We start from the raw sequence: 27,877 nt of genomic DNA on the forward strand, positions 1-27,877 counted from the left end.
GCAGGGAGGTACATTTTCTGAAATTGTACTTGACTACGATAAATCTTTGGAACAACAACTAGTATATGTTGGATTGTCACGGGTGACAACAATGGATGGGCTTTACTTAACTAACCAAAAGAACTTCTTCAAATTTTGGCACTCAAAGGGTAGTGATTCGCCCAGAATGACGGAACTGAGAACAGAGTTAAACCGACTATCCAGTCATAAACTATCCACAATCAGTGACGCACTGTTGGATTTTATCGCTATGACAAATCAAGGTTTAAGCTTAATCAGTTTCAATGTTCAAAGCTTAAATGCTCATGCTTCAGATATTTTCACTGACAATATACTAACAAAAGTTGATATTTTAGCATTTAGTGAAACTTGGTTGGACAATTGTTCTGCAGTGAGTATAACAGGCTATAATTGCATCGCCGAATATAAACGTTCTAATTGTAGAGCTGGTGGTGTTGCAATTTACCTAAAGGACACTGCGTCTTTGATTGCTACTGTTCATAAACTCGAACAACTTAGTGAGCAATATGATGAAAATTTGTTGTTGGCTGACAATTTCGGCGACATATGTGCAATCGATATTATGCTAAATGGTATAAAAACACTGTTAGTTGTTCTATATATTTCGCCAGATACAACTTACAAAGAGAAGCAATTTTTCATCACGCGTAATTTATTTTTATATTCTCGTAAAATTACACCGATGATCGTTGTGGGGGATTTCAATATAGATGCCTCAAAACAAGATAATATTAAATTCATTGATTTCATGAGCAAGTATATGAAGCTGGATATGGAATCTGATCCTTCACAAGCTACTACGATTGGAGGCACATGTATCGATCTTGTTTTTGCTAGGAACATCAATGTAGAAAGCCGTAGATATATTTCATACTTTTCATATCACAGGCCTATTGTATCATTGATCAATCCAGCAACTTGAAGTTTCCTTTACTGAAAGATTGTAATCGATTGTAAACGCTATACCTACACAAACCATATCAGTATCGCACCCACGGACAACAGCCTGGTCAGCCTGGAAACAGATGAAGGAAGTCAGCGGTATCCATCGAAAGTCAACGGTATCCATCGGAATTCGAACTCAACTCGTCACTCTCCATCACGAACGCTTTCATAAAAGGTTCTTTTCAGAGCCACCATTATTTTATTATAAAGAACTATACTGCTTATTTCATAATATTTAATTGCGTTTCAGAATGATTAATGTAACTAATCTGTAATCTAGTCTAGGCGCATCGTTTAAAATTCTAGTAATGAAAGAGGGGGAAGTTGCACAATTCAAACAATCGATCAACTACCAATTCGAATTCGGAAGTATAAATAAAGCGTGTCATATTCGTATTCACGACATCCAGTTATGTCTCTGACATTACACACCCGTACTTTTTTGTTCTCGATCCAACTGGGAGTTTGACGCAAGTAGAATACCAACACGAATACGACATTTTGCTTCATTTTTCGGTTACCGGTTCGACCGGCCAACGAACCTCTGTCGACTTGGCATCACTTGTCATATGCCTTAGAAAATATATCACATTTCGTAATCAGCCAATTAAAAACTTGTCAAATCGAGTTTCAAAACAAAAAAATATTAATTCGCTCATGAAAACTACTCACCTCCAACCGATACGATAACAGATTCAGAGCTCAGATGGAAAATTTCAATTCTCTGCAGCAGGTCAAAAATTTTACGATTACACCACCCACACGGAAAAACACACCTTCTATCCAACGGGACGTTCAAGGTTCAACCAGCAGGAGCTTTTCTTCGTCTGATCTAATTTTTCTCCAGTGCCTGTATCTGGTACTGACACCGTATTTCAACCGCACACAACGGACACTCTACTCGGGACGGGAAACTCACCAAGGAAAAACTTCAAACTGAAACTGGTCTGCTCGAAAGCCAACTGTCAACTGAAACTCTCGAGCGCGACTCGGTCGAAACCAACCGAAAGATCCTCAATCAGATACTCTTCGTGCTAGCTGGCTCTGGCTGGCTGGCTTGTCCGTGAAAATATATTAGTAAAAGGCGTGTTTGTGTATGGATTACTCGCCTCAGCACTAATATAGATTGTAAATAAATACACACAAAACGGTGGAAGCATGCTGGCCGGGATATATCGGCACCGGTTCGCTGGCAAAGAACGGGAAATACAGTGTCAGAATGTGGGAATGTAAAAAAGGAGCAACGTGATAAATGTTTATACTTCGGTAATCTATGCGAACTTGTTTATGGTGATGGTGGTGGTGCACTGGGATAGCAAAGTGCAGACTGAAGTAAAATTTAAGATCGCAAAAGTAGCAGGCCATGTGTTTCGGTATTACTGGAAAGAGTGAGAAGCGTGTTGAAAAATGTTGACACATTGATATTGACAGTTCACTCAATTTACACGCGTAAGGTGATCGACATTTATTTTTTTTCCAATTCTATGCATTTACTTGGTGACATCCTCCCACGCCAAAGGTCATCAGCATTGGGAAAAGTGGTATTGCCTGGACGCTAACGAGAATACACCGTACATGCGCCGTGAAAATTTCTCGTATACAGACCCTCGCTCTCTCTCTCTCTCTCTCTCTCTCATCCGTCTGTTTCCTTTTCCATACTTGCGCTAATACATTCTAATGGTATAGCCCACCGGGTGGGTGGCAGCCGCCTTTTCACTTTCCATTTATGGTACTAGCATTTTTTTTGTGGTAGCATAAACCCAGCAGGTACACCTGCATGTCCAATGTTACCGGTCGTAACAAATGGCCGTGCGCTTGCGTTGATTTCATTCAGATTTTTTTTTTAACGATTTTCAACGTCCAAATTTAACACTTAATTCTTAACAAAACCATCACTATAATTATTAGAATAAAATAAATTTAAACGTTATCGTTCATATCCTCTGCGACAATGAATTTAATCAATCTACTTTCTTAATCCCATGAAGAGCACAGAAGTGTTGAGTTGGTGACAGTATAGAGCTGTGAAAGTTGTTTGCGATATGATGTAACACAGCAGTCGTGTACAGCGTACATGTACGGTGTTCGGCTTGCATCGTGCGGCTATTGAGAAGGGATTGCCCCTCATATCTAGAGTAGCTCAATGGTAAAGCTATTTCACGGATTGGAGAAGATTTTCCATTCAAAACAGTATCCCTTTTTATCCGGTTAGATTAGTTTATTTGTTGAAGTTTGTTTTGAGTTTTGAGTGTTTGCTCATAGTCAGCAAAAAAGGTGTAAGAGAAATTTTAATTTTTGAACAATAATTAGATTGTTAAAAATTAAAAGTTTTTTCTTATGTTCAGCTATCTTTTAAATTTTTTTTTCGCAAAAGATGTTCAGATATATTTAGATATTTTCAAATACATACTCTTGCGATTCACGAGGGACATCACAGTAACATTGCCCGGGTAGATGTGAATAGCAAACAAAGAACAAAATAATGACAAATTTTACCATCATATCTTGTCTTTATGTTTCTGTGCTGTCATAGCGATATTTGATATTTTCTTGATATTTCATCAAAGGAATTAAGGAATAGTACAATATCTGTTAAGTATCAAAATAAGTTGATATATCTTATTCAGTCATTGATGAGATATTTCAATTTAATTAAGTACAATTGATCCCGTAGTTCTATCTTCAAATAAAATACAATTGAACAAACTGGATCAGAATCAGCTAAGAGAAATGCTTATGATATTATTCTTTTCCGGGTACTAGAATATCCAATAGCTGAAATTTATCTTTTATAATTCGTCTTTTATAAATATTTTGTTCTTGTTTTGATATTACAATGACAGAATTTGATATTTTTTTGCTATTTTCTTATACAGACTTTGTTATGGTTTTTAGTATTTTAACTCTTATTTCAAACTAAATAATGTTAATTTCTACCATTGAAATATTCGGTTTCAATAATAAAAATTGCTATTGGTTTGCCAATCACTCCAACCCGGGTGCGGTGCCAAAAAAAGGTTACTAATACACTACAATTTTTTTATACACATATGACAGCTTTTCCACTCAGTACACTGCATCAAACAACCCCAAATATATGAAACATTTATGCACTGTACGAAAAAATGCTCTAAATACGGCTTAAAATAAAATCTTCTACTAATTCGAGATTGAATTATCGTATAGGTTGATTATGGTAACGGTAAACCATAACCAAATAACGAAGATTTGAAGTAGCGCTGAGGTACAGGGTTGACAATGCTCAGCTGAAAAAAAAAATAGTTTGATTTCATTTCGAAATACCTAACGTCAAACAGTTTTAAGAACGAATTAGACGATCAATTTACTAACCATCAACGTAGACGGAACTTCACTGCATTTTTAAGAACTTTTCATACCCTTGCGGCAAATCATTGCGAATAAGTGAGGTCTCAAAACCATATGGCGTTTCGTGATGAAAACTAAAATCAAATGTTGTCAGCTAAAATACGATTCACACGTTCTATCAGCTGACCGTTGCCGACTGGGAATGACAATGCGAAGAAGCTGTGTGTAGCATTTATTAACACGCTATGTCAACCTCACGAAACGTTTTTACACACAGAACTTGTATACATTTCAATAACGAAAACCTTAAACTGATCTGAACTGCCGACAAAGTCCCGTTAACGTTAACAAGGGTTGACTGGTCATCTGAATCGTACTTAAAACTGCTTGAAGCCGACAACATATGATTTTTGTTTACATCACGAAACGCCATATGGTTTTGAGATCTCACTTATTATCAATGATTTGCCACAAGGGCGAAAGCTCTATATATGATATTTTTACATCTATCTCGTTTTTAATGATTTGCTAGAAATATATTGAAAACCTTATCGGGTGCCATTTAAAAATTTACCTACTAAGAGAGTGATATGTTTTTGATCGCGAATATCTAAATTTTTAAAAAAGGACACAAACCCAATTACTTTCCTTGCCATCTGAAGTATGATTAATAGTATATGATTAAATTATTAGTGTGCGATAATCGTGAATAACCCAAATTCGTCAACTCGGTTCTTCGATCTAAATTTCCGGGTGGGTAAAATACCTAGAAACCTTAAAGAAGTTCGGAATCCTGAAGATTTACCGTTATAAATGTGAGCGCGTTTTATTTACTTTGTATACTGTCATGCCGCATAGTGCCAATTATTTAAGGAATATATGTAATGATAAAAACAATACCTAGACAACAGTTGAGACTGTTTTTATTTTGCTTTTGGACACAAAAATATTAATAGCTAAGAAGGCTTGTTCCAGAGTTTGTGTGTTTCGTTCGTCTACTTGTTACAGTACCAATATCATATTTTCAAATAAACAAAGTATTTCGGTTCTTCCTGGTTTAAAACATATTTAAGATCAACATTGTTTCAAGATCGGCTCAATATCGTTACTATTTTACATGTCTTTTGCGACATAACCGACAAACTCGATTTAGGAAAATTGTTAGATGACTTTGTGTACGTATAGTATAAAGAGAGAAGCGAAACTGTTATACAAGTATCAATCCTCTTCGAGAAGTTAGGTTGGATGATTTCTAAATGAGCCGCTTTGCGCATAAAGTCAAGAACTGTACACGGCAAGGTAGAATAGTCGACCGACTCATTGTATGTATTGGTGATCACATAATCGGTTTCGTTTTTAGTAGTTCAGTTCAGTTCAGCCTTCATTGCGACAGGTCGGCCACCAAGGCCAAAGTGTAAATTGTAGTAAATGTAGTGTAGTAAAAGTAGTAAAAGTAGTAAAATATAGTTTGATTTAGTAAAAGTGCTGAAATCGGTTTTACTTACCTGGTGCTGCGATCCTCGTCTTTGGTTGGCTACTACTTACCCGGGGAATTACTTACCTGTAGATGCACTGGCCGGTTGATACACTGCTGCAGTTGAGACCTGAAAGGAAAGGTACAAAAGAAGGAGAACTGTCCGCGTATTTGGCCTCGGACGTTTTATTTGAACCGGAACACACCAAGGTAAGGCCAAAACATTGGTGCCGTGACCAGGATCTTTTGTGTTCCGGAGAAGCGACGCGGCGTCGGTAGCACCATTTTTATTCGGAGAATAAAGGCGAAGCTCCGCCATCACGAAAATTATTTGGATCTTCGAACGCCATCATCCGACGGAGAAGCAGCCATCACACTTGGGGAAATAACGCCATTGATAGATTTGGATTCACTAGGAAATTTTTGATTCAATGCCTGGTTGACAGGCTCACAAGGTGAGGACCTGTCCAATAAATCTACTTTCGCTTGCGTATCTACGTGGTCGTTATTTTGTTTTTTTCTCGGTGGCTAATATTTCGACACTACACTACTGGATCGCTGACCGATGGATGAATGGAGGCTGAACTAATTCGGATGGTGATCTTGGAACGTTTATCTTTTTTTTGGATGGAACAAGTGCACATACAAATAAATATTAATTTCAATATACTGCGTATTTTGCTACATCAAGTACTGAGCCCTGGATGCCCGCGGGCAATTTTATCGACATTTGGTATGTGGATTGAATGAAATAGAAGTTTGATTGTTTGTGTGCGAAGCAGTGAAGATGAATGTATAATTATCTGTACAAGGCATTTGATACAGGTACAAAAGATTTGAATGTTAATTTTGAGAGCTTCTGACTGAATGCGAGTGTGATTTTGACGAATCTGCAACTGTGGCGTTTGAGTGTTGTTTTGGCATTGCGTAACGAGTTTGAGTGACGCTTTTCGTATATACTGTGCTGGAGGAAATATTTATTCTTGATTCTCGCGAAGATTTTCTGTTTTGACATACAAGGCCTGGTAGACAGGCTCACAAGGTGAGTACCTGTCCAACACACTAAATATCTCTCGCGAGGTGCTTTTCTGGTGTTTATTTTCCAGAATTATCTGGTTTGCTGCATCATTTTTTTGTAAATTTGGTCTTGGACGTCTACTATGGGCAAAAAGATGAAATCAAAGATTCATATAAGAGACAGTATAGTCGATGTTTTGTTTCGGATGGAGAGGTTTATGATGAGCACGGAGTCACCGGACGAAAATCAAATTAGATTTCGACTGGAGAAGCTAGAGACGAAATGGGATGAATTCGAGGAAATTCAGTGCGAAATCGAGAGTGCTGAAGATCACGAGGAGAACATCGCAGGCCACCGACTTGTTCGAGAGGAGTTCGAGGAGAAATACTTCGAGGTAAGGGCGGGGCTGGTAGGCAAATTACCACAAACGGTAACGCATAATACGACACATAATACAGCTGTAGCTTCATCGGCGAGCGTGCATACATACTTACGTTTACCACAAATAAACTTGCCTGAATTTGATGGGTGTTTTGAAAAATGGCTTGCATTTCACGACACATTTAAAGCCCTGATAGATTCGTCTTCCGAGTTGAGTGGTATCCAAAAGTTTCATTACCTGCGGGCTTCTCTTAAAGGCGATGCTTTAAAACTAATCGATTCATATCCGATGAGTGATGCGAATTACAGGGTGGCTTGGGATGCATTGGTCGCTAGGTTTTCCAACAAGTATTTACTAAAAAAGAGACACTTGAACGCTTTATTCGAGTATCCGAGGATAAAAAAGGAATCCGCTGTTGCTATTCACGACATCATAGACTGTTTTGAGCGTAATACAAAAATTCTAGATCAGTTGGGCGAAAAAACGAATGGCTGGGGTGCGATGTTGGTTCATCTCATGGTTTCAAAATTGGATGACGTTACTCAAAAACGCTGGGAGGAGCATGCTTCAGGTGACGATGAACCATCGTTTGCCGTATTAGTAAACTTTCTGAAGAAGCAGACACGTGTGCTTGATGCAGTTTCTGTGGATCAACACTCTTCAAGTTCAGCTTATTTGTCTTCTCCGAACGGTGCTAAATACAGACCAGCGAAGGTATCGGTCAACGCGGCGACTGAAAGTTCGGGTCCAAACTGCATTGTATGTTCCGAGCAACATTCTATTGCAAGATGTCCGACCTTTTTTAAGTATCCAGTTGATAAAAGACTGCAGATCACCAACTCTAAGAGATTGTGCAGTAACTGTATGGGACGTAATCATTTGGCACGAGATTGTCCGTCGAAATATCGGTGCAGAACCTGTTCTAAGAAGCATCATTCTTTACTTCATCCCGGATTTCCTGGTTCTGGTTCATCTTCTGCGGCAGGTACAACTGAGACTGGTGGGTCTCCATCGACTTCTGGGGCTGCGTCGAACTCTGGTGGTTTGGTTTCTAGTTCGGTCGCATCTATATCATCTAACATGGCGATGGGGGTCACAGGATCGCATATTTTCCTGCTGACGGCGATACTGAAAGTGAAGGATAGATGGGGACGGACACATCTCGCTAGGGCGTTGCTGGATTCAGGTTCACAGGCAAATCTCATGTCAGAAAGACTATGTCAACTTCTCAAACTTCAACGTAGCGACAAGAAAGTGGAAATTAGCGGCATCGGACAAACAAGAAGGCATATTTCTTGGGAAGTATCTACGGTTGTTAGCTCGCGTACGCTAGATTTTTCGTTGCCAATGGAATTCTTGGTTTTGGGGCAGGTAACAGACAATCAGCCATCTACGTCTATACCATTGGCGCATTGGAATCCACCATCCGATATGGATTTAGCTGATCCTGAATTCTACATTTCGCGTCCGATTGACTTGGTACTTGGTTCACAGTTTTATTACGATTTTCATCTTATGGATGGTGGTCGGTTACAAATTCGTAGGATCGACAATACTCTTCCAGTTTTCGTCAACACGGTTTTCGGATGGGTTGCAGCAGGTGAATCCGATTGGAATGGTGGAATATCAATAGTGAGCTGCAACTTAGCTGTAACAAAATCGCTGAATAAATCCATCGAAAGGTTTTGGACAATCGAAGAACTATCGGAAACGCTGCCTCGGACCCAAGAAGAGGAAGATTGTGAACTACATTTCCGGAATACGGTCAGTCGTGATACAAACGGGCGATATGTAGTGCGCTATCCAAAGCATATGAACTTCCACGAAATGATTGGAGAATCGAAGGATGCAGCAATACGAAGATTTCAACATTTGGAAAGGCGGTTGACGAAGGACTCCGAACTGAAGAAGCAGTACTGTGAATTCATGCAAGAGTATCTAGATCTGGAACATATGAAGCTCATTGGTTCAGTGGACGGTTTGCGGGAAGAGCAAAAACCAGTTTGTTACCTTTCTCATCATCCAGTTTTCAAGGAATCAAGCTCAACAACAAAGGTGCGAGTCGTGTTCGATGGTTCAGCAAAAACTTCTACGAATTTTTCTCTCAATGATGCGCTTCTTACTGGACCGGTAATACAAGATGATTTGCTAGATCTAATGATACGCTTCCGCAAACACGCTGTCGCTTTGGTTGCCGACATAGAAAAGATGTATCGGCAAATACGCGTACATTCAGAAGATACACCATTGCAGAGAATTGTCTGGCGTTTCAACCAATCAGAGCCGATTCAGGTTTATGAGCTTCTCACTGTCAGCTACGGTCTTTCTCCATCGTCGTTCCTGGCAACACGAGTGCTTAAGCAATTGGCTTTGAACAGTGCGAGAAACCAAAAATCAGTATCTGTTGCAGTAGCGGAAGATTTTTATATGGACGATTTTCTATCGGGAGCGGAATCTATTGAAGATGCTAAGCGATTGCGATTCGGTGTACAAACACTCATGGCGGAAGCAGGACTACAGCTTCGAAAATGGAACTCAAATATCTCAGAAGCTTTGGAAATTGCCCCGGAAGGACCCACCATTCTACATTTTGAAAAGGAACCGAAGGTGAAAACACTAGGAGTTGCCTGGGAGACTGGACCAGATCAGTTCTGCTTCGACGTTCGCGATATCAAACATGGCGAGCAATGGACAAAGCGAAAGATATTTTCGGCGATAGCTCAGTTATACGATCCTCTTGGACTTGTGTCACCTGTTATAGCTTGGGCTAAGATTCACATGCAGCAGCTTTGGTTATCTTCCGTTGGTTGGGATGATCCAGTTACCGTTACTGTAAACGCTAGATGGGAAGAGTTCTACGTTCAGTTACCTGAGTTGAAATCGTTCAAGATACCAAGATGTTTGTTTCTAGCCAAACCAACGGATACTCAGTTTCACGTTTTCTGCGATGCCTCGGAACTGGCATACGGAGCTTGTATTTATGCGCGTTCGACCAACAAGGATGGCGAAATCAAGGTTACGCTCATATCATCAAAATCTCGTGTAGCTCCACTCAAACGGCTTTCTTTACCTCGCTTGGAGTTGTGTGCTGCTCTTTTGGGGGCCAAACTATACGCCCGGGTCTCAGCAGCATTACGGATGGAAGGAACTTCTTGCTGGTTTTGGTCAGATTCCACCGTCACTCTACACTGGATACAAGCACCATCCAACACTTGGCAAACTTTCGTCGGAAATCGCACTTCTGAAATACAAAATCTTACTCGAGGACATAACTGGAACCACGTCAAAGGAGTCGAAAACCCGGCCGACTATGTATCTCGTGGAATGCTACCAAAAAATTTCATCACAAATATGATTTGGCTCGAAGGCCCAGCTTGGCTCCAAAAATCGCAGGAAAATTGGCCTGAACACCATAATCCAGAACCTCCGCCAGAAGATATTCTAGAGAGAAGAAAAACCGTACTAGTAGTTCAACAAAACTCGACCGTAGACTGTCTATACGAGAGATATTCGTCATTTCTAAAGCTAGTACGTGTTACAGCCTATATACTACGCTTCGTAAACGCTTGCAAGGGTAAATTTAAACATCCAACTGATATATTTGTCACAACACAAGAAATGCAAGCAGCCAACGAAGCATTGGTCAAAGGTGTGCAGCAGCAAACGTTCCACGAAGAGTTGAAGGCGTTAAAAAACAAGCGACCACTTCCATCATATTCAGCATTGAAATATCTTCGTCCAATAATTGATACCAATGGAATCCTTCGTGTCGGTGGCCGGCTTCAACACTCCGAAGAAGTATACCAAGCCAAGCACCCTATGATTCTCCCAAGTAAGCATCCACTATCTCGCCTCATCGCACAGCATTATCACACCCTCACATTGCATTCAGGCCCTCGTATGACATTGGCATCGATTCGGCAAGAGTTCTGGCCGTTACGAGGTAAAGACTTGGTTAATTTTGTGTGTCGTAAGTGTCTCATATGTTTTCGCCACCGCCCTGTCCCTGCTACTCAGCCCGTAGGTCAACTTCCAATACTCGTACTGTTCCCAGTAGACCATTCACCATCACTGGAGTGGATTATTGCGGCCCATTTTATATGAAACCAGTACATCGCCGAGCATCCCCGCAAAAGGCATTCATAGCTGTTTTTATTTGCTTTGCTACTAAAGCCGTGCATTTGGAGTTGGTCTGCAATCTTTCTACAGACGCATTTATCGCCGCTTTACGTCGTTTCATAGCACGTCGTGGTTTGCCTCAACAAATTCATTCCGATAATGGAACTAATTTCAAGGGAGCAAAAAATACTCTACTGGCCTTGTATCATATGCTCAACGATAAACCTAGTCATGAAAAAATTGTCAATGAATGTGTCAATAGAGGCATTCAATGGAAATTCATACCCCCTCGAGCACCCAATTTCGGAGGGCTATGGGAAGCAGCAGTAAAAACAGCAAAAACTTCGTTGATCAAAACGATCGGTCAATGTAAACTATCGTACGAAGATTTCGTCACTCTATTAACGCAGATCGAGGCCAACATGAACACTCGTCCACTTACTCCACTTTCGGAAGATCCCTCTGAGCTCGACGTGTTAACTCCAGGTCATTTCCTTACGGGATCATCATTGGGAGCATTACCAGATCCAGTTTACACTAAAATACAACCCAATCGATTAAAACACTATCAGCAATTACAGCAGCTGATTCAACAACATTGGGTTCGATGGAAAAAGGAGTATTTGACCGAAATAAACAGCCAACATCAAAAATCTTCAAAATCGGTCCAATTAGAAGTAGTTCGAGATGATAATTTTAGTTTTAGTGCGAGATGATAATATGTCATCAATCTCTTGGCCTCTTGCTCAAATCATCACCACTTATCCTGGACAAGACGGTCACTCCAGAGTGGTAACAGTGAAAACTGCAGCTGGTGTTTACACACGTCCAGTATCCAGAATTTATCCACTTCCGATGAACACCGACATGCAGCCGCAACAAGAAGATACTCAAGGGGTAACAGCATCCACTAATGAAGACACAAATTGTTCCACTTAACTGAATTTAAAGGATTTAGCTCTAAAAAAAAAAACATTTACATTATGTGTGAATATAAATTTGTAAACAAATTTAGGTGGCCGGCTAATGTGTACGTATAGTATAAAGAGAGAAGCGAAACTGTTATACAAGTATCAATCCTCTTCGAGAAGTTAGGTTGGATGATTTCTAAATGAGCCGCTTTGCGCATAAAGTCAAGAACTGTACACGGCAAGGTAGAATAGTCGACCGACTCATTGTATGTATTGGTGATCACATAATCGGTTTCGTTTTTAGTAGTTCAGTTCAGTTCAGCCTTCATTGCGACAGGTCGGCCACCAAGGCCAAAGTGTAAATTGTAGTAAATGTAGTGTAGTAAAAGTAGTAAAAGTAGTAAAATATAGTTTGATTTAGTAAAAGTGCTGAAATCGGTTTTACTTACCTGGTGCTGCGATCCTCGTCTTTGGTTGGCTACTACTTACCCGGGGAATTACTTACCTGTAGATGCACTGGCCGGTTGATACACTGCTGCAGTTGAGACCTGAAAGGAAAGGTACAAAAGAAGGAGAACTGTCCGCGTATTTGGCCTCGGACGTTTTATTTGAACCGGAACACACCAGGGTAAGGCCAAAACAGACTTTATTTTGCGAAATTCAAAGCGCAACTCTGTTTTTGCATTGCGCAAATGATTTTTCTAGATATACTGATGATCTTCTACACACTGTAGTAAATCAATTACGAAGCAACTTGTATATTTCTTTCCTTTCATTGACAATCGAAACGCAGTTGACGAATTTTTTTAAGGGCGCAACCAACTCGGGCCAAAAATGTTCTGCCGGGTCCGCTCAGAGAGCTTTTCGTAGGACTATTCCGTTAACAAATGTTAGCACTAATGTAATTTGTGCAGTTCTACGGCCGGGCAATTCCACTGCCTTGCATTCATCAGACACCGGCGAGAGGACCAGTTGAAAGATTCGTTTTGTGCGCCGTTCGCATCGAAGAAGTGACAATTTTTTGTGACAATATTAAACAGTCCTTTTCAGAATAAAAAAACGAAGCCTAAGATCAATTTTTGATATCACATCATGTGAAGTTCTGTGGCTGGGCAATGTTATTACACTCTGCCCCGTTCTCAAAAAGTATTTGTTGGGATATGTTCAACTGGAATAAATCTCTAGTACTTTAATAGAGGCGCTTCATTACAAATATGGAAGGGAAGAAGTGAAAGCTTGAATAATTCACAAAATTAATCAACCAATGAGTACAATTGTCGATATTCAGAATTGTGAAGTTTTATTCGTAATCACGTTATCCAGTTATGATACTGACATTACCCACCCACCTGCAAGCGGTGCAAGCAATCTTTACGTAGCAATCGTGTTTGTATATTGGAAAATAGTTAAGAAAATCCACCAGAAATGCAATATTTGTTGTGGCAATTGTTTTTATCTTACTTATTTTAAATTTAGAACAAATGGTTTATATAATTAAACTCTAATTAGGACGTTCAAAACGATGTATTGAAGTTCTGGTTTTTCAAAAAACCTACCTTATGCGTTGTTGAACTAAATACTAATGTGCAAGTGAAATCAATTCATTATTTTTACGATCGTGACTAGCAGCAACTACCGTTTGAACCTTTGTCACCCCTTCCATTTCACTATGGCAATACATTCGTGCTAAAGCGGCATCCAGACGTTTTTTTCTCTCTATCCCTCTCTCTCTCTTGTCACCACGAAAGCAATGTACTCGCCGAAATAAATACACGTTTTCGATGTCGCGTATACTTGCTCGGATGGTACCTGATACGACGAACACGATACCGCCAATATTATATCATTAGGCGCCGCCTGTCATCTTGTTATGTCATCTTCGAACAATAAGTGAAAACAAACACCCGCCAAATTTAATCACATCGACCGCCGAAGATCAGTCTGTTTTTCTTCTGTTTCAATTTTAGTGAAACGACAATTATGTAACATCAACGATGAAAGTTCAAAGTAGGTTGTGTCTTCGTATATTGGGAATAATAATCTTCATCGAACTGTGTGTGTTCGAACACTAATAACTCTGGTTGAAAATATTTGATAATCACCTTTTTCAAAACAAGTTCCACTAAATCAGCGTGTTGAGAGTTGTTTATATTTTGAACACTGAAAAACAAACTGTTTTACTTTTTTTCTAAAATCACTAACAAATGACCCGTCTGTCCTTTGGAAAGATTGTCTACCAAGTGATCGATTTTCTGCTCCTACCGGCAGGATATATATAAACTCTCGTCTGGGAAAAGGGAGTCGAAAAAGTTTCCCTCTCTCACACTGTACTAGAGCCCTTTCTGACAAGAATGCCCACGCATACCAACAGTCGAAATGACGTCACTTCAACTCCATGCCTCTGTTTCCGTCGGGGATGATATAGATGTAAAGCATAATCTACCACCGAGAGAGGAAGGATATTCCCCGCCAGTTGCGTGCAATGGTATCTCTGTCCCTTTTTTTTCAAAACGCTTCCAACCACGTGTTTTTAGCTAGGACGGGTGAATTTTAGAGAGAGAAGAGTGTAGCACACCAGAGCGTCGTTGCAAGGTTATTGATAAAGTTAAAACCTTGGCCAACATCAACTAACAATGACAGTACATATGCGAAGGAATTTCTGGTATTTCCGGTACTCAGCGCACTTGAGCATAAATTCAAGGGATCTCTGTTTGCTTTTGTACGTCCGTTTCAGTGATAAGATCGTTTGATTGTCAAAGCAGGCAGTGCATTTTAGTTATTTTCCGGCCTACCTGGACCTACTCACCCCTAATACACCCGCCTACTTTTGCTGACGCAAAATTGAAATGAAAATGCGTCATTTACGTACTCGATGATTCTCTATGCAAGATTGGTGAGTGTGAGGAAATATGAAATCATTTGTTTGGATATGGGCGTTGGAGGTGGAACGTTTTACGGCATATCAAATGTATAAATTCACATTTAGTTTCAGCAATCATGATTAATCGCACTTGGACACACTCTCGGAAATAGTCCTAGAAAATAAAGAATAGATTCATTTTATGCAGAGAGTTGAGTGATTTACGTGGAAACCGCTTGGCATTTAATAGAAGAGAAAGTAAACAATGGGGAACTGTCACTTGCTCTTACGGCCTTCTGAAAAATAAACCGAGAATTCTTCTTACCTATACTGACGGTACTCATTGCAAATCTTACCTATACTGACGGTACTGCATTGCTCATTGACGGTACTCATTGCGGTACTCATTGCCACACCAAACAATAACTTTTTTGGAATGCATTGGTAACTCTTGCAATGCTTCGGGCTGATCTTCACTCCAGATGCGACAATTTTGCTTGTTGACGTATTCATTCAGTATTCAGCTTCGTCGCTGAACACAATTTTTCGATGAAAAAGTGGATCTTCCTCCAATACTTGCCAGCGCCCATTCATGATTAAATTATAGAACAAACAACGATTCATGATTAAATTATAGACCAAACAGAACAAGTTTGGACAATGACACAAGACACGATTCACCCGTGATCTATCAAAAACAGTGTTGCCAAAAAGATGCCAGCAAAAAAAAATCACCCTTTAGTTTTTAAGTTGATAATGTAGGTTTCAACGGGGTTGAGCTAGAATATTACAAAGTTTTTTTTATTTAATGGAATCGTTTCAAAGTCCACATAACATCATTTGCATTTGATATTTATTTTTTGCTGGAGAAACATAGTCGAGCGAAAAAGATGTCGATTCTGATTTCTTTTTTTTTCCACAAGCACAATAACGACTCCAGGGACCATTAATTCAACTTCCAATGCAACGCCAACGTGTCTGATTTCTGGATAATGCTAATGCCAAAGTGGCACATACTTGTATATAACGCGATATAATATTACAACACGATAACGCAAGTCGGCAATGAACTGATGAAATCGACCACAATGATGCAAACCGTATTAAAGTAAAACGAAGGATAGCATGTAGCCTCTTTGCTTTAAGCACTCTTAACTCACTCACTGAATGAAGCAACATTATTTCACATTGGAAATGTCTTTCGTAAAGTGCTTGAATAGAATCGATTTGGTCAAACATACTTTTACCGATGAATTTCTGACGAACTGTTATCAGTAGGCTGGAAATTAGAACAGTCATTGTCCATCCGAAGTCTGTAGGATACAACTTTCAGCCTACTATGCGATAACAGAATTTATTCGATTTGTTTAAATCAAATTAAACTGATCTTTGTAAATTATTAACCTCTCGATTTACCGGTACGAAATGAATTAGCCTTCGCGTTTTTGGTTGTTTTTTTGCCTCGAAAATATACAAAAAAAAACTGTCGGTGAATTCAGTCCTCTCCCCAGGGAACCTGGCGAGAAGATTGTGTGTATAAATATGTCAGTCTGTAAATAATGGTAAGATTTACTTTCTTCATTCCTTCCCAAGCCAAGCACATGTTTCATATCAGAAAAGGCTCGGCAGCGGAGGTACGTGACGTTTGTCACGAATCGGCTAAATTTATACTAGACCCCCGAAATATCATCGCAGTAGCTTATGAGTTTTTGCAAACCAAGCGAAAGTTTGAACTGCATAATTGGCAGAAGTAAGATCTAGAGTTGATCCTGACAATTACAGGATTTTCTTATTTTTTCGTTTATCATTTTCATGTTTCTCACCGGTTCACCGGCTTTACGTTATACATACCTATATTATTTCTTTTTTTTTGTTTGCTTCAACGATTTTTTTCTTTCGTCAAAGCATACACCACTACAGCTAGCAAAGCCAGACGTGCCCCCAAGTTGATTCGCGATGGTTGGCTGTACGGCTTCAGGTTTAATGAATTCAGACGGTGTGTGTTAAAATAGCAAGGGTCGATTTAGTAGCGCACCACGTGATTTGAATACGTATGATGCAAGGACTGCGTGACAGAAGAGAACTCGCTAAAGTCGGGCACAATACAATAGAAAAAAAAACTTTGTGTCAGCGAGCGTGAGATTTTCGGAAATTTCATCCGACGTTCACGGTCTATTATGAGCTTATTGTTTCCGAGCTATTATCAAAACGAACTTAAAATTATCATCGATTACTCACGTATGATAAACGAAGCGTGAAATAATTCGTGATCAATTCAATTGAAATGAATTTCAAAATCAAAGTGTAAAATGAAACACAAAATCAAAGTGTATCAACGTCAATAACTAGCATGGCATGCTGTCAAAAGTTAAGCGTTTTGAAGTATATTAATTAGCTACATTTTTCCAGACCAAGTTGAGTAATATGCGAAGACCTTGCATGTTTCATCTATTAAATTGCTAATGTGTACATTTCTGTTTATCTCTTCCTCTTTCTTTTCCTTTTTTTTCTTGTCTAGTCCATTCGGAAGTAAAAACAGAAGAATAAGTATATTGGATTCCTGGGGAGAAAGAGAGAACAGTGTTTCAAAATGCTTTCAGAAAAAAAAAATTTTAAATTCTTATCTTCGAAGGTCCAACATTAAACACGATATTGTAATTGCAAAAAAAAACAAACACAAACGATGACGTTTTCTCCTAGCTATGCTTCTCGTAAAGTAAACAAACATTGGATTCTGTCCCATAATTATACAATCGAAATTCCGGAGCCCAATGGTAAAACTGTATTCTAGATCTAAATTCTGGAACTGGATTCTGTAACTGCATTCTGGAGTTACATACAGGAACTGAGTTTTGTGTTCCAAGCATCCAAGAAATCGATATTGAGATGGAACTCAATTTGCCAAATAAATTTTAAAGTGGGATACTGGTCCTGGATTCTGAATCAGAAAATAAAATCTCTAGAACTGGTTTCCGAAATTGAATTCTGCAACTGAATTCTGGACCTGACACATCAAAGCATCGAATTATTAATATTATCGGTTGATGGTAATAAAAAAAAGTTGCGCAAAATATGCAAAAATTCGATTTGATTATACCCAAGAAAAAAATCTCGACTCTGGAAAGATATTGATGTCATTTCCCTAACGTGTACAACGCAGGTACAGCATAATGTTCCTCCTCCATTTTATAATGTAATCTGGAATTGAATGCTTGATTCTGGAACTGGATTCTGCATCTAGAACTGAAGTGTCAAGTGCTAACCTTTTTTACCTACCCAGTGAATAACGCAGAAATTAAATGTCGTTTACTGCGTCATGAGATTTTCTCTGTAACACTGTGATAGAATCAACTCAAAATTTCAGAAATTCTTAAATTTGAATTATTTGTGGTTATGTCATACAGCCGAAAATTTTACCATAAATTGTTGATCACATTTTCGATGGCATGTGTTAAGAATTAGTTGATACGTTAGATACAACAAGAGATATTCACGATCAAAAACTGATCACTCTCCCAGAGGCTAAATTTTGAATAGGTGTCCTACAGTAAAGTAAGACGTATTCACGTCAAAATAACATTTCTTTGCGTTTCGTTTCCTCAGTGCATAACAGTTTATGTGGAACTGTTATTCCACCTAGCAGTCCAACATAAATCGCTAAATTCTTCAAAGGTTTCTACATCTTAAAACAGTATGCTCAAAAATGTGTGTGTATATAAATGCAACGTTTGACTGAGCCGAAATCAACGATTCTAAATCGCAACATCAAAAACAACATTTCACGATACATGGCGAATATTCGCGATAAGATAACTGGTTGGATTAAATCCTTTAATTTTCATTCAACATCTTATTTACTTATTTCGTAACCGCTTTATGATATCTCGCCCTATAAATAAATGTCTTAGCATTGCATTCCTTTTTTTGTGCAATTGGGGCTTTCTGTTTCAACAGACTTCACAACCGATTCTTAGCGTACAGAACCATTGCATGGTTAGTACTATCCTAGTAAATCCCGTACCCGGATTAGCTAAAACAATTTGAAATTTAGAACAGCCGAACTACCGAAAATTCTGATATATCAGCACTAATAAACATTTGTTGGCAGCAGTACCTTGAACTAGTTGTACTGAAAAAATGAGCTACCGAAGTTTGAACAGCTAAGATCGGTAATCCAATTTAAGTGTGCACACACTTGGAAAATTTCGCAAAATTCGATAATTTTTTACCCAATTTTGAACAGCTGAACGTTCAATAAGCAGTTTGGTAATTGAAATGACTACCGATTGATCAGTAATAAATATTTTGCTGAATTGTCAAACAACTAAACTAAATAGATCTACAGAATAGCTCGGTAGTTTTTTGTGTTTGTTTTCTTTTGTGTTTAAAATACACTCACTGAAAATTTCAATAATTTTGTACACACCAAATTTCTCTTTCGATGCTCAGTAATTATTTTTACTGTTATGCATTGTTAAACAAAATTTTCACCGGATGATCGGTAAAATTGATCAAATTCACAGTAATCTGTCAATGATCTACCGGATTTCGGTAGATTCAATAAAAATATTACGGAATATTCGCTATTATTTTACTGACAGAATCAGAAAAATGGCAACTATGATGCATCAACGAATTTCGGTTGTCTAAAAGTTGTTTACCGAGATTTCGGTAAGTGGATATCATTATTTGCTGATTTCGGTAAAACGACCAATTGATGGTATACACGATAATTTACAAAACTAAATATCAGTATAACTTTTTCAATTGCCGTTTCGTTTTCAGCATCTTTTTTCGCCGAGATCAAAATTAAGTTATAAGTGTGCAATTTTACCATGCGAATGGTATAATTTTTACCATACTCGGTGACTATTCAAATTTACCGTATGCATTGTACATCTATTTACAGAATTCTGCAATGAAAACTTGCGTGAAACTGATTGTCCGGTCGTAACTAGGTTAAAGCCGGGTATAAATAAACAACATAAAATATAAAAATAAAAATGATCGTCCGATAAAAATTTGCATAATTTTTGTAAAATAAAAAAAATTACCGAACAACGGAATCAAATCTAAGTGTGTAGTTGTTGTTATTGTATTGTGGTTTTCAGCGTGGCATAGAATGCGACCGAATCACCGCAGGGTAGCGAAATAATGAGCGTCAGAATCACAGATCCCAGGTTGCAGATTTGCATATAAATTTGCCGATTTCTCGCAATTTTGCAGACTTTCTACAGGTTTTGAAATTTTCATATAGGGTAACAGAGGTTTTTTGGCCACTTCATATATTTTGGCCCACCTAACAAACTTTATCGATTTTATCGGATTTAATTGATGTGAAGTAACTCATGTTACATAAATTTGAAGGTAAACACATTAAATTACCTATTGCGGAAGGGGTTTTCAAAGATATTACAACATTTGGTGGATATTTATTAAAAGTGGGCCAAAATAAAATCAATCCTAAAGTGGGCCAAAATACCTCTGTTACCCTAGTCCTCAGATTTACAGACTTTTAAAATTGTCGGGTTTCTTGTTTAGTTTTTCTCTTCATATTTTTAAAATATAACACTTGCTTTGGAGGATTTCTAGTATGCAGACGTAAAAATTTTACCTGGCATCTCTGCCCAGGAGTTGGACAGTTGTTTTAACCCCTTCGCTGCCTGTTTATACTAAAGTTTGCAGCATTTTAATATCAAGAACTAGAGCGAATATATTTCTCTAATCGTCTAATGGATCAAAGGCAATTGCAGATTTAAAAGGCAATATTCTCTAGCAACAAGAATTATTTGTTTTGTTCAATAAAAGCATCAACAAGTATGTATCCGACGACACGACCTGCCACTCGACTATCAAAACTGTATCGCAAATTTAACTACCCCTCAGTAACTGCTAATGTCAAAATGAAATCGCTTGAAAAAATATTCTCAGTAGCCTTGGTAACTACATATGGAATGTAAACAAAAACAAGAGAGTCTCACTTAAAATGAAACCACTGAGTGTAGTTGGCCCGCTGGCAGGTATTAAATTTATTCTTACAGAAAGTTCTGAGTCATTTTTGCTCAATTTTGATTTAATTTGTATCTTTAATTTTTATTAAAAAGTAAAAGTTATTAAAGCATAAAATATATATATTTTGTAAACAATTCAAGAATATCACCAAATTTTGTATTAACACTAGCGTCTTCGTGAAGTCGAAAGTGATTTTACTTCAATTTATTCTTAATTTCGTTTGGTATTCAGTGGACATGTCTTACGATAGTTTTTCATTTGCTTCTGTATCTGTATTAAATATAAATTAAATATTAAATCGATTTGCGGATATGATTGCATCTCTTCAATTAACGACTGTATAATATTTACAGCAGACTCTGAAACAGATAATGGTAATAACAATAATTACTATGCGAAAAAGCGTATATCTTACCATGGAAGACTTAGTAAATTAAGCCAGATTTCCACTAAAATCTGGAATTTCAATTTCTCCGTTTTCGATCGCCTGTCGTTCTTGTTTATTAAATAGAGTGCATCCTTACGATTCAAACTATAATTGCTCATGAAAATACGGATGACCCATTCCCATATCAGAACTGTATCAATAAATTCCGCAACTACAAAAAAATATGAAAATATACAATATTACTTTATTCATGCTCTTATTACCTCCCATTTTTGTTGTACTGGGACCATTTTTTTCTTCCAAGAAAAAAGATACAAAAATTCAAATCGGTGGAATTATTCCACAACTATTTCAAACTGTTTGTTTATTTATTCTGGTGCTCCTTGGTAACTAGTTCAGAGCAACTTAAACAGTATTGCTCGAATAGTTAGTTTTTGACATTTTCAAGGGGTCGCTATATTTATGGTAACTGGTGGTAAATCGCTCACGAACACTTTTTAATCCGATTTTTCTTCGGAGTTTCTGGTCGTGTCGTCGATGTATCTGTCGAAGACGACTTATTTTTATGATAAATATTGATAATGTTTAGAGTGAAGCACGAGGTTTTTAAAGCCGTTGATTAATACAAAGTATCATTCTATAATTATTTTGGTTATAAAAACAAGTGTCATTCAACGGGCAATTCAAAAATATTTTTCAGGTTTGTGGTCTCGAAGCGGTTGAATCGATGTGAATGACAGTTTCGCTTTCTTTGCGGTGTTTCCGCTCAGTCATTGCAAAACTTGTATTTTGTCGTTATCTTGTCGCATCGCAATCTTGGTTAACCACCAGTGAAAATCACTATATTCGTTGATTAGCTACTCAAACAGAAAGAGAAACCTATTTTCTACAAACTTTTTTTTTCGTGCATAAAATCGTCAACCACCCAGTGAAATTTGTAGACCCGCATAAGTCCGATCATCGGTCCGATTATCGGACCGATTGAGCACGATATAGGGCCGATCGTAGCGCTTCGATCGGCCCGTCATCGGACAATTCTGCACCATTTGCATCAACCGCGCTGACCTAAAAAAGCTTTATGTTTACATTATGTATCGCTAGAGAAACATAGCGAAGGAATATCAAACAAGACTTTTTCGAGCCGACGTCTTCCCGATAGGGTGAGATTGTTAAACATTTGTATCGATCATAGAGGCTTTAACCTTAAGGTAATTCGCCTGTTAGGCCCAGAAAAACTCTGGTCCTAAATTCGGGGTTTGAAATCCAACCCCGTTATATTCCATCCCCCGAGTATCAGACATCCGCTCTCTGCTTTGGTATATCTTCATTCTTTTGTTCTACCGATGCACTATGTAAGCTCGAAACGCAATCAAAAGCTTTCGTGCACGATGCGTCCGATGTTCGGATTTACTGGGCATATCGACTAGAACGCAGCCCGTTCGTTCCGAAAGCTCCATTCGCCGAGCTGTTGTTCGACTACCGGCAGCCGCATCCCAGCCACTGTTTTTGTCCCATTCTTTGACGTTTCCCTTTAGTTTCGTTGCAAAAAAAAAGAACCAGAAAACAAACAGAAGAAAAAAGAGACAAAAATCGACTTCGTGGATATTGGTTTTCTTGTCGTCGTCAGCGGAGTAGGTTTTTTTTCGGGTTTTCTGAATTTAATCCATGATTGAATACAGATTGTATTATCACCTCCAGGTGCGAGGAATGATAAGTATGTGAAGAAAGTAGTTGATTGTGAAAATTCACCGTTTGCGTAACTGTAAAACCAACGTCAGTTGTATTATGCTGTGATTTTGATGTTTAAATTATAATCGGAAAAAATGTTCAAAATTGAGTCCTACATAACACCGATAATCCTAAGTTACGTAGAAAAATATGTCAAAAACATCCGTCCGGAGGATTCACAGGTTTCGCTGTGGGGTGGTGAGGTGGTTTTCCAAAATTTGGACCTGAAGCTTGATGTGCTGGAAGAAGAACTGTCACTGCCATTCCAATTTCTTTCCGGACACATCCACGAACTGCTAATCCGGGTACCGTGGACTAAAATCGCGTCGGAACCGATTGCAATCACCATCAATACCATCGGTAGGTGAAAGTTTGGGAATGTTAAATTAGCTATCGAATTGAATATGGATGTGTATTTTTTTAGAGTTTGTGCTGAAGCTGCAGGAACCGGCAGACCGTACCGGATCGAAAAGGGATGGTAACAGAAAAAAACTGAACACCGAAGAAGCACCACCGCCGGGATACATGGCATCGCTGATTAATAGAATTGCGAACAATATTTCCATTCGATGTCACAACGTAATTCTCAAATACGTCGAAGAGGACATTGTGGTGTCCATGAATATTCAACAGTTATCGATGGAATCGGCGGATGCCAGTTGGAATCCAGCCTTCATCGATATTTCACCGACCAGAGTTTCGTTGAGAAAGTTGATTAACATCGTGGATTTGACGATCTGCTTGGACAAACGTAACTCGGCTGGTAAAATTGAAGTTTGCCAGGAACCGGTTCTCTACCGGAGTACTCTGCAAGTCCGTGTGCTTATGAAGTACAGCAACGTGCCGACACAGGATCGGTCCTCCATCACGAGGATTGACGTGCACAGCAAGTTCCTGGACGTGAATGTGTCCTCGCAACAATTTCCTATGTTGATGCGCCTGTTCGAACTGGGAATGGCACTGAAGCAAGGTAAAATCAAAAGTGAAACTTCTCTTGGTCAAGAAACGGGAGCCGAGGGAGAAGGTGAGGCCAGCCAGGAATCGTTACTTTCGTGGGCATGGAATCTGCTGCCGTCGTTCTTTCCGGAGGAAAGTGAGAGTGATCTTTCGGATGATCATGCATTTCACGTGTTCCATTCCGGATGTTACGTTGATCGGTTGAAGATCGTTTTTAAAACTCAGGAATTGGTGGGGGACAGCGTGGTTGGAACGGCGAAAAAGATTAAATACAATCCATTTCTACAGCTGGATTTGGACGGTGTCCACGGTGAGGTGCTGATGTGTGGACTGAAATGGTTTAATTTTAGCGGTGGCATTGCTAAGATCAGTCTGCAGTCGCTCGACCATTGTCCTTGTGAACAACCGTTGACTATTCAGCAGATCCTGCAAAGTGAGGGTTCGAATGCGGTGGAAAATCAACATATCAGAAGCTCCTTCTTTGACGACAGTTCCGGCGAGACTCGGAAGTACAATGTTAACTGGAATAATCATTTGGGGACGTACAGTCAAGATGTTATGCTAACCAGATCGCCGGTTATCGCAATGGACGTTGTTCATGAGGTGCAGGTTCCGGACGATCGCCGAACGTCGGATTTCGGCAGTGATTTAGAGTTCAGTAACCTATCGGAGAAGTACATGATTCGGGCATTCGTGGGGAAGTTCCATCTTAACATCGGTGCCGACACGCTTCATCGGATGAAAACGCTGATATCCTACAAGGATGCCTATGAATATTCTCCCTACTACGATGAAAAACCAACGCCCAGTCTTCAACAGTTACCTCCTCCGTCGGCAGAAGATTACGATGCTCTGATAAGTGAGATTCCGCTGAAACAGGTTCACATCACAATCATGACACCGGTAGTGGAACTACATCCGTTCGATCATCCCAAATACGTGCTTGGCCGAAGACGGAGTAAAACACAAGGCCAAACATCACGACTAACGGTTCGTGTAGAATTCAACCGAATCGAATGTAACATTCTTACTCCACTGTACCCAAATCGGCTGATTTTTATGACTTGCCAACTACCGGAGCCACCGTCCAAACTGTTCGATAGTTGTTTCCAAACAATTTCACTAAATTTGGAACGATTCCAAGCAAAGTTGCGGGTTGATGATTCAGAAATGCCCATCGCGACAGCAATCAATCTAAACCATCAGCAGCGATTTCTCATCCTTCCGGAACTCTGGCCCAACAACGAACTAAACAAAATGGAACGTAAATACGGTGTGTCCGATCTGAAACTGGTTCTGAATCCGCATCAAATTGTGACTGTTTTCTCGATTCTTCGATCGCTCATCGCTCAAACCAACGCATTCAATCCGCCGTTGGATGTTCAGGAAAATGTCTCCTCATCAACGGTTCCAATGCTAGAGCTGAATATTTCCCACGTACAATTGCGTCAGATTTACTCGGAGAAAACCGTCTGTCACAAGTTGACATCTCGCAGTCTCCGGTGCGTGACGTACACACCCAACACGGCTACCATCCAACGATCACTGACAGCCCTCTGGCCGGATCATCCGACGGATGAAGATTTTCTTACGGCCATAATTCAACTACCGATCGACGGTAGCTTCCACGAACTGGAACATCCTCCCCTGTTCTACGGTCGCTTTCTCGATCTCAGTGTCAACGTGGATCCCACCCTGTACGACTATCTGAGTCTTCTGTTGGAACAATCCGCGCTGCACAATGAAAATCCCCTGGTTCGAAACCACACACGCCATTCGTTCAGCCCGCAGAAGTCCAAGGAACGATTGCAGCTGTCGAAAAAAACACAATCGCAACCGATCACTTCGGTACACTCGGGCTCGGATAAAGTTGACACCGGACCAGCACAACCACATGCACCACCACCACCACCGCCTATTCGCCCGCTAGCCGGATCAACAGTCATCGAAGACGAAGAAAGTGTACAGCGGGAAGTGAACTCCGGTCGGACCGATACGGAATTTTGGAAACAACTGACACGGCGAATCATTTTCCATCTGGAACTTTGCCATTGTACGGTGTACTTTCCGGAGCAAAGCATCGTTCAGGAGTCGATTGGAAAGTGTGAACCCGAGCAGGAGTTTGGTGACAACGAAATTCTGATGTTGAAGTAAGTATGCATGGCTTGTTTTCACGTAATTTCGTCTTCGACTTATCAGTGCATAGTATAGTAGTTCAACTTAAATCGCTAAGCAATCGTAAAATGTTTCTCTACTTGAGTTTCATCTTTTGAGTGATTTGAGAGACCTCATGCTGGTCAACCGTAGATTGTGACTCTACTCATCAGTGCATAACAGTTCAAATTGAAGTGCTAAGCAGTTGAAAAAGTTGAGAGATGGGAAATTATGGTTACTGCAGGTGGAAAATTATAGAGTTTTCTACCATTCTACTAGTTCAAACGACCGCCTGTTTCTGGAAATTTTAGGAAACATTGATTGGGTTAGTGATTAGAGTTCAAGTCAACTGAAGCATTGGCAAAATTTCTACCTCAGACGAAGTTCATTCAGATATGAAAATCGATTGCAAGATTGCAGATCATAACACCAGTGGCGTATCGTGAAAAAATTTCCGGGTTTTACACTGATTATGTGGCATGATAAACTATAGATTGAGGAATGAAATAACGATATTCATTTGGATGGGATTTTTTCATTAAACTTATTTCGTATCACCGATACAATTGAAGAATTCGGCTCTCTGCACGCCTAGAAAATCTGTCAATGACTACATCAATAAAACCGCTTCGACGTTGCAACTGAGACAGCAATTCGTTTTCAACTGCCATAAGCATAAGATCCAAACGTGACAGAGAGAGAGAGAAACCCAAATATCAGAGCTAAGCTGAGTGATCTTGATTCTGTAGAACTGAGAATATAAGTTACTGGAATGGATGTACGTATTTCCCGAAGAAAATCGGATTTGAATATATTCAGAGGAAGATCGTTTGATATCAGAGAAACAAAAGGAGTTTTGGAAAATTATTGAACAAAAAAACCAACAGACAGCTCACCGAAAGCCGTAACTTTTTATGGTGTAGAAAAGCACTCAGAACGATTAGTATGTGAAATTTAAATAAAACTTGCCATTTTTTTTAATTCGGTAGATTATTTTTTTGGCATTTAACATTCAAATATGATTATGGGCATATGGCCGCCACGACTATTTTTAACCTTTTTCATTCTTGAGGTCCAATTTTCGACCACTTTTTCAAACATTTTTCAGTAATTACACGTTGATTATTGGTTTCCGAAGCATCAATCGTTGCTGGTTTATCCACATAAATCAATGACTTCACTTATCCCCACAAAAATAAACAAGTGGCGTCAAATCACACGAACGCTGAGGCCAATTAACTGATCCAGCTCTCGAAATAATGTTGATGTTCTTTCAATGAGTCAAATATTTCGGCAACAAAAATTCATTGATCATGGTTCTGTATCGATTTTCATTCACGGTAACGCGTCGTCCTTCCCCATGTTTAAAGAAATAAGGACCGATGATTCCGCCAGCTTATAGACCGCACCAAACAGTACAATTATCGGGATGCATCGGTAATTTTTGACGTATTCATTCAACTAAAATGCGCTTCATCACTGAAGAAAATTTTGCGCTATAAACAGTTAACCTATTCATGATGATTTGCCAAACAATACTGAGTAGAGACGTTACTTTACACTGTCAAAACAACATTCAGG

At 39.2% G+C, this 27,877-nt stretch overlaps 3 protein-coding genes and 1 long non-coding RNA gene across 7 annotated transcripts in view; 3 read left to right on the forward strand and 1 right to left on the reverse strand.

Annotated features, from left to right (window-relative positions):
- LOC131432877 (facilitated trehalose transporter Tret1) overlaps positions 1-14,454 on the reverse strand; it is a 49,942-nt gene extending 35,488 nt beyond the window's left edge. Inside the window, exon 1 of one of the 4 annotated variants that reach the window (XM_058599447.1) lies at positions 14,300-14,454. The gene's annotated coding sequence lies outside the window, so the exon portion shown is untranslated. Of the gene's footprint in view, positions 1-1,638; positions 1,968-13,753; positions 13,875-14,299 lie in introns of those variants that run through there. The other 3 variants (XM_058599464.1, XM_058599456.1, XM_058599439.1) reach the window with 3 other exon arrangements.
- Positions 6,928-12,002, forward strand: LOC131425341 (uncharacterized). The gene is made up of 3 exons (XM_058587201.1): positions 6,928-7,179; positions 7,396-10,999; positions 11,377-12,002. The coding sequence occupies exons 1-3, from the start codon at positions 6,928-6,930 to the stop codon at positions 12,000-12,002; spliced, it is 4,482 nt and encodes a 1,493-aa protein (XP_058443184.1).
- Positions 12,325-13,257, forward strand: LOC131432897 (uncharacterized). Its single transcript, XR_009229988.1, has 2 exons — positions 12,325-12,825; positions 12,991-13,257. It is a non-coding gene; the product is annotated as an uncharacterized LOC131432897 (long non-coding RNA).
- An 8,578-nt stretch (positions 14,455-23,032) lies between the features above and the next one.
- Positions 23,033-27,877, forward strand: part of LOC131432901 (intermembrane lipid transfer protein VPS13B) — a 32,658-nt gene continuing 27,813 nt past the window's right edge. The window contains exons 1-2 of the mRNA XM_058599482.1: positions 23,033-23,545; positions 23,610-26,292. Of these exons, the coding sequence (XP_058455465.1) occupies positions 23,281-23,545; positions 23,610-26,292 (2,948 nt within the window). The 5' untranslated portion in view covers positions 23,033-23,280. The remainder of the gene's footprint in view (positions 23,546-23,609; positions 26,293-27,877) is intronic.

Source organism: Malaya genurostris, chromosome 1 (genome assembly GCF_030247185.1).
Source record: "Malaya genurostris strain Urasoe2022 chromosome 1, Malgen_1.1, whole genome shotgun sequence".
Lineage (NCBI taxonomy): Eukaryota > Metazoa > Arthropoda > Insecta > Diptera > Culicidae > Malaya > Malaya genurostris.